This window comes from Leptonychotes weddellii, chromosome 5 (assembly GCF_054177405.1).
Source record: "Leptonychotes weddellii isolate Sample4059 chromosome 5, ASM5417740v2, whole genome shotgun sequence".
NCBI classification, from domain to species: domain Eukaryota; kingdom Metazoa; phylum Chordata; class Mammalia; order Carnivora; family Phocidae; genus Leptonychotes; species Leptonychotes weddellii.
Window position 1 is genome coordinate 71,013,563 of NC_138373.1, and position 7,986 is coordinate 71,021,548.

The following is a 7,986-nucleotide window of genomic DNA, read 5'->3' on the forward strand; positions in this document are numbered from 1 at the left end:
CCCCCCCCCCCCCCCCGGCAAAAAGCTGCACCCAGGACCGCAGGCGAGGGGGATTCCAAACTGAGTAAAAGGCAGGGTGGAGGGGAAGGTAAGGAAAAGCGAAGTCACAGATCTCTCCACCTGCTGGCTTTGAAGCCCCTCCCCCTGAGCGTGGGGGAGCTGAGCACTCCGGTGGGGGGGGCGCTTGGGTCCCCCCCACCCTTGCACTCCCGCTGCTTCCCACCCCCGGCCCTCTCCTGGTCTCTCACCCCTGCGCCCTGCTTCCACCATGACGGTGATGTCTGGAGAGAACGTGGACGAGGCTTCGGCCGCCCCTGGCCACCCCCAGGATGGCAGCTACCCCCGGCCGGCAGAGCACGACGACCACGAGTGCTGCGAGCGCGTGGTGATCAACATCTCCGGGCTGCGCTTCGAAACGCAACTCAAGACCCTGGCGCAGTTCCCTAACACGCTGCTGGGCAACCCTAAGAAACGCATGCGCTACTTTGACCCCCTGAGGAACGAGTACTTCTTCGACCGCAACCGGCCCAGCTTCGACGCCATCCTCTACTACTACCAGTCCGGGGGCCGCCTGCGGAGGCCGGTCAACGTGCCCCTGGACATGTTCTCTGAGGAGATCAAATTTTATGAGCTGGGCGAGGAGGCCATGGAGAAGTTCCGGGAGGATGAGGGCTTCATCAAGGAGGAGGAGCGCCCCCTGCCCGAGAAGGAATACCAGCGCCAGGTGTGGCTGCTCTTCGAGTACCCTGAGAGCTCGGGGCCCGCCCGGGTCATCGCCATCGTCTCTGTCATGGTCATCCTCATCTCCATTGTCATCTTTTGCCTGGAGACTCTACCTGAGCTGAAGGATGACAAGGACTTCACAGGCACCGTGCACCGCATCGACAACACCACGGTTATCTACAATTCCAACATCTTCACGGACCCCTTCTTCATCGTGGAAACCCTGTGCATCATCTGGTTCTCCTTTGAGCTGGTGGTGCGCTTCTTTGCCTGCCCCAGCAAGACAGACTTCTTCAAAAACATCATGAACTTCATCGACATTGTGGCTATCATCCCCTATTTCATCACCCTAGGCACCGAGATAGCCGAGCAGGAGGGAAACCAGAAGGGCGAGCAGGCCACTTCGCTGGCCATCCTCAGGGTCATCCGGTTGGTAAGGGTTTTTAGAATCTTCAAACTCTCCCGCCACTCTAAAGGCCTCCAGATCCTGGGCCAGACCCTCAAAGCTAGTATGAGAGAGCTAGGGCTGCTCATCTTTTTCCTCTTCATTGGGGTAATACTGTTTTCTAGTGCAGTGTACTTTGCCGAGGCGGAAGAAGCTGAGTCGCACTTCTCCAGTATCCCCGATGCTTTCTGGTGGGCGGTGGTGTCCATGACCACTGTAGGATACGGTGACATGTACCCTGTGACAATTGGAGGCAAGATCGTGGGCTCCTTGTGTGCCATCGCTGGTGTGCTGACAATTGCCCTGCCCGTACCTGTCATTGTGTCCAATTTCAACTATTTCTACCACCGAGAAACTGAGGGGGAAGAGCAGGCTCAGTTGCTCCATGTTAGTTCCCCTAATTTAGCCTCTGACAGTGACCTCAGTCGGCGCAGTTCCTCTACTATCAGCAAATCTGAGTACATGGAGATTGAAGAGGATATGAATAATAGCATAGCCCATTATAGACAGGCCAATATCAGAACTGGCAATTGCACCACAGCTAACCAAAACTGCATTAATAAGAGCAAGCTACTGACCGATGTTTAGATGTTTAAAAAGCCAAGCAAGCAAACAAAAAAAGCCACACTTAGCAGCTTGAAAGACTTAAAAACAAACAAACAAACAAAAAACCTAGTGACTCAGGTCACTGTTTGTAGATACTTTACTAAATAGTCTCTGAATACTCTCTTTAACTGTCAATGCATTGTTGCATTGCGGATTTTGGGGATGGCGAACCAGAAGCTTTCAAAATTCAGGAAAAAAGAAACTATTTTTGTTTTATTAAAAAGTGGGAAAAGAAAGTGTATTTTCTAAAACTGGTTTAAAACAATTCAGTCCATGAGCTAGTCTAGGTAAACTAAGATTCATATGCTTCCCCATACTGAGACATTTTTAATCCTTTGGCTTCTTTAATTTTTTTCTTTTAACTAAAAACCAGATGATCACTTAGAAATATAAAATTTAAATTTGCATGGGACTCCGTTATAAAACTTTTGCAAACTGCACAGTACATTTAAGACAGTGCATCTGATGTATTACATGTAACATTATATACCAGCCAAAATGGGCAATGAACAAATGTTGTTTTTATTTTGATCAACTGAACTGTATATGACAAGGTGAAAACACATGCACACACACACACACGTGCAAAATTACTTAAGACTGGTTCATAAAGCACCTTATAAATCTGATACTGGTCCTGGCCTCTAGGGATTTTTCCCTCTGCCCCATTCCCCTTCTAATCCAAATTATTCTCTAAGAAAAAGATAACTGAATTACATTAATTGATTCGTCTGCAGTGCTGCTAAGTTTCTCAACTGCAGGTGAGCCAAACACAGGTCTTTTGGCACCAGTCCTGCACTCTGACCCCTGGCCTCCAGAACTGGATGTAAAACCTTAGCCTCCTTATTGCAAGAGAGCACAAATGGAACTAAATGTAAGCATGTTTGAATCTGATCATATTTATTTTATAATCGCATGCCAAGAACGTTAACTCAGACAATAGGGGATAAGCTTACGTTGGAATCAACTCTTCTAAAAATAGATCCTTTTTCATTTGCATTCACCGAAAGTGCACTCCTTCATTTATTAACTATTTTATTAGTAAATAAAGTACTGTATTTAAGTGCATATGTTAGTCAGATGGGAACAATAACTTTTTGGAGCTCAAAGCATGTTCTCTTATTCAGCATTACGGCCTATTTGATTAAGGTGTACCTTGAATTAATTAATGCATGATTTCAGTAAAAAAAATTAAAATAATAAAAATTACAAGTTTGTGGGATGAAGGCCCAAAAGAAATAATGGGGGGTGGGGGGCGGGGGGCACTCAGTTGATTTCCTGCCTTTGCTCAGGGAAATGTCAGGTTTCTGTGCAGGTGTAGGCAGAGAGAGGACCAATATGCACATCCCTTAAAGGGAAGCTATGTGGAAAACTAAATAAGTCATCAAGGTATATATAGCAACACCTAAGAACAAGTATTCTTTCTAGCTGAAAATAAACACAAGCAAAACAAACAAACAAACAAACAAAAAAGGTGCAATACTGCATGTTTTTTGGTGCATTCTTAGGATGTAAATGAACATGTTTATCTCTTGTATGCATCCAAAGCAGAGCTGATTTCTTTTTGCAGTCATGATTTGAAGTCTGTAGAGACTTCAGCCCTCCCCTTGAGGCTCCCTGAAGAAACTCAACCAATTGATTTAATAGTTGCTTAGTGCCTTTATCCTGTACCCACAGTGAACTGCAGAAAGTGCCTCCATTAATACAGCTGAGATGTTATGTAACAAAAGGGAGGAAGGGTTGAGGCACAGATATTTTGCTTTTGCTTTTTCCACCCTCCCTGTCTCACTTCACCACTGTGAGAAGACCATACCATCCTAAACCCAGGAGAAGAGAGAGCCGGGAGGGTGCTGTCTCTCTGGCCATCCACTGGACTTGGTCCCTTTGGCAGCCTGATCTGGGATGTAAACTGGGACCTGAGACCCATCTTCGAACTGGACATGAACCAGGAACTTGTTTTTTCCCTCTCCTCCACCAGAAGCCAATATAAAGTTTTAGGAATTTGTTTCCTGTCAAGGGCCACCCTGGACATGCAAGGCTTCCTCAGGTCCAGTGTAGTGTTCCTTGCAAAGCTCCTTATTTCTCCTCTGTTAGCAACAGCACTCTGCAAATCTCTGATTGTCTGATCTTTTCAGGCATCAGTGTGGATGTGGGAACTGAATTCATAATAACCTTTCCTGGGCCTTCCCTCCTGGCCCACTCCCTTCAGATATTTTCTATGATGCTCCTATGATCTTCCCACCTGGCAGTCACTTCACAGGCTGAGATCTAACTTCTGCTGCCCCAGGCACTCAGCCCAGAGAATGATGGGGACCCCGAATTTATCTGAAAGAGAGCCACATAACACAGGCCTCTGGGGCCCAGCAGCTGTCCACCAATGGAGAGGCACTCACAGCCTTTTTAAGGACACCAAGGTGGGGAATCTTCATTCTGCACTTAGCATGTGGCTCTCTGCTGCTGTCCACCTTACATTCCTGCCCTGCTTCTTCTGGAAATCTTCCCTGTTACTTCCGTCCCTTCCCCCACCTTATCCTAGAACTAGCAGTGAGGCAATAAACCAAGAAGCTAAAGTAATACCCAGGCTGGCTGACTTAGTTGAAAGAAAGAACATGGATATTTTATTTTCCTGTGTGGCTTTTGTGAATCTGTAAGACTGATGTAACGTCATGGAAGACAAGGGGCCAAGAATTGCACAGCATCTGACCACAGGGCATTAAACCCTCCCCTGTGATGTTTCCTTCTCTTTTGAACTTTGACTCATCCTGGCTATTCCTCTCCTACGTGCTTAAAAGTCTCCAGTTGGGAAAAAAAGCCAACCTCCCCCAAATTTCTGGGGATATCTTGATCTTTTATTTAGACTTTGAGGTCTAGGACACACAGAACTTGAAACGCTGCACTCCGTCAACAGCAATAATCCACTCAGTACTATGGGATGGATGGGTCAGAGGATGAGAAAATGGGACCAAGACTGATTAAGACTGGCTTTGGCTACCTGGTATACCTCTCATAGATTCGCTGGACTGGGGTTCTTCTGCACGTGTTACAGGAAAAAGTGCTGCATGCATGAGACTGTCAGCCTGGGATATGGGATGAGTTGTTATGAATTTGGGAGGTAGGGGGGAAGTGAATGCTGCTTATCCATCTGTAGCTCATTGCAATCCAGTCAGTAGGAATGGAGTACAGGGATTATCTGTGTAGCATAGGCATGCGAAGTTTGACAAAGCTCTTACCCCTTGCACTGTAATGTGCTGAAATGTTTTTGTAGACCTGAAGGTGCACTTAACAAAACTGCCTATTAAGGAATGACTATCTTTTGGTTTACTTCTATTTATTTTAGTGGGCTTTTTACCTTTGAATCCCCTTCCTCGGTCTTGAGCTTTGATGGCTCATGTCCTGAATACTTGTTTTCTCCAGAAGGAGAGACTTCTGACATGCTAATAGCCATAGCTCAGCTCTTCCAGTGTTTTGGGGCCCTAGTTCAATAGGGTGGCAAGTGGAAGGGTTGGATTCTACCTGGGCTGTTAGCCATCCCGGCATCTCTGAAGTGGTTAATTCACCTCAAGTGATCTGAATTCGAGAGACCAAAGACATTAATTCCCTCCGTCCTCAGATTTAGAGAAGACAGGTTGTAGCCAGGAAAGCTTTTTGTTTTTGCATCAACCCTTCCCCATCTGTGCACAGCCCTCCGTCGCTCCCCCCTTGAGAAGTGAGTACTGACTATCAGTTAAAGCAGTTCATTGGGAGTGTGTTAGTGAGTGAGCCTAGCAAAATCAAATGAGCCAATGGCATGTTCTTCTGGAATGTTTCTGATGGACAGTCATTTCTCTAATATGAAATTGTACAACAGGTTTAGAGTCCACTGGGGTGGAACCAAAGCACAGGTGACATCATAATCTTGACTCACTTGAGAATTAAAAAACAAAGAGACGAACATGTCAATGGCAAGTGAGCAGATTTTTTTAAGTGGAAATTTGGTTTAGTCTGTAAAGGGCCTTCTTTATGTTGTATAGAGTTACAGGTTTTTCAAATTAGTTAACATCTGAAGAGTCAGTAAAAATAATTTCTTAACCCTCCCATTTAGTATAGGAGACCTCAAAACACATGCTTTTTAACAATTTTACGACTGAATTCCTTGTTTGGTAGGTTGCCTTGAACAAAAAGGAGAAAGAGCACATCGGCAGAAGGCAGTTCCCCATTTTCTTCCAGGGACAACTCATTCCTGGGAGAGGTGAGAATTGGTGGGTGGTAACCATCCATAGTATAGAATTGTTAGAAAGAATATAAACTGCCAAACAGCCATTTTACCTTCCCGTTTTGTCAAGAAAAAGTGAAGTCTTTTGACGTTTTTGTTCATTTCAAGAAGACAAATAAACAAATGAAAAATTTTAAACCAGACACAACCCAAGTTGAATTGCAATCTCAGGAGGTGGCCTCTCATCCACCGTTCAGTGTATTAATACTCGTATTTATATCACGGAATTTCAGGGTATATGTGAACATGTTCAGCATGACTCAGGTAAACCTCAGAAGAATGTACATTATTTATCATTTTTGTAAAGAAGTAGGCAGGAGCTGAGTTGTTAACCAAAACTGTTGCATTACCTTGGGTCACTGTGCAAACTCATTCAGGGTATACGTATAAGTCTCAGAAATCTTGGGATCAAATGCCAGTCTCTTTGCTCAGGCAAAATGACCATGGGCTTTCTTGGGAAGTCCAATGTGTATGTAAGGGGTGAGGCCCTGCTGACCTCAGGACTATTAGCTTTAAGGAGATTCGCCCTAGTCCCAGTGATTTTTATGTAGGAGCTAACTAGGAGTTTACTTTTTATGACATGGGACTTCACAGAGTATAGAAGAGTTTTACCATAATCAGAGAAGAAGAAGAAATGGTGTGAGGAAAGAAAAGAAAACGAAACACAAAGGAGCCCTTGCAAAATATTCCAGGTCAAAAGTTGTCTCCTCTCCGAAACCTGCAGAAACACCTTTCTTCTCTTCAGTGCACTGTCTGGGAGCTGTTTAAGCTCCCAAACGTAAGCCAACAACATGGACTCTATATGACATACCTCTAACATTAAAGATATGGTATTACCAAGGTTAATAACTAAAAATTGAGTAGTATTAATTTAAAGTGCACCATCAGGACAACAAACCATTGAAGCTGAAAAAGCTTTACTTTATTTCTTGAGTTTGCCAGTTGCTTACACCTTGAGTTAAGGATGTGTCTCATTTTCACCTGCTGTGCATTTCCCCTGCCCTAACTGTTTAATATGTCAGGTAGAGGACATTGAATGTTATGAATTGAGAACCTAACTGAAGCGCATAGTTTTCATCTATGCAATTTTACTTGCTTCTGTCACTTTATGATCTGTTCATATTTGGCATCAATTAAAGATAATTTTTAAGGATCTTATCAAGGAATATCTTGACTGGTTATTTGTCTCTTGTTTAACTGGTCTTTAGGGAGGTTTTTCCCATGGGATCTCTTTAAATAACATGATGAATCTGAGAAAATCATGAAGCAACCTGGTTTTCTGTGAAACCCATGCACTATTTCTTCTGTGCAAGGAAATGCATTGGGGTTGAATTTTGATAATAAATTCACAGTTTGGTCTCAGGTAGGATCCCCAGGAGAGGCCTTTGGAATTTGGCCTATGAAAGCAGCAGGGAATCAAGCTTTGAAAAGGAAAAAAAGAAATGAGGCCCCAGGGAGTAAAGTAATTGATTATATTCACTTAAATTGTTTTTGATTTGAAACTGTATTTTTCATTCACAGTTTAAGCCTCTTAGAAAGGATAGTGTGCGTGCGTGTGTGTGTGTGTGTGTGTGTGTGTGTAACAGTGCTGTGGTCTGGCATCAACTAACTTGATAGTTACAATATGGTGTTAGAAGCGATTTTGATGTGAAAAAACAAAGTGATTCCTAGTTGTTCTTTACATAGACTTTTTCCACATAGTTCTACATGTGGTTAACATTTCTTTTTTCCTATTTTTTTTGAGTGACTTATTGGTGCCTTTCCTTTTGATTCTTCCTGAGATTTAGAGGTTCTCTTTTCTTCACTTTGAATATCTTATTTTATGCAAGCTTTTTATATCAGACCAAACAGGGTTACATGCTTTATGACAAGTGTCTGTTGTATGACAAATGCATGGGGTGGCACAGAATTGCATTGCATTGTGATGCATTCAAATTGTAAGATTTGGAGATGAATCTTA

The 7,986-nt window shown here is 43.7% G+C and overlaps 1 protein-coding gene across 1 annotated transcript; it reads left to right on the forward strand.

Moving 5' to 3' along the window:
- The first annotated feature begins 11 nt into the window (after window positions 1–11).
- On the forward strand, window positions 12–7,171 carry KCNA1 (potassium voltage-gated channel subfamily A member 1). The gene has a single exon (XM_006749965.3). It carries the CDS (start codon window positions 269–271, stop codon window positions 1,754–1,756), a length of 1,488 nt encoding a protein of 495 aa, XP_006750028.1. The 5' UTR covers window positions 12–268; the 3' UTR covers window positions 1,757–7,171.
- Window positions 7,172–7,986: the final 815 nt, after the last annotated feature.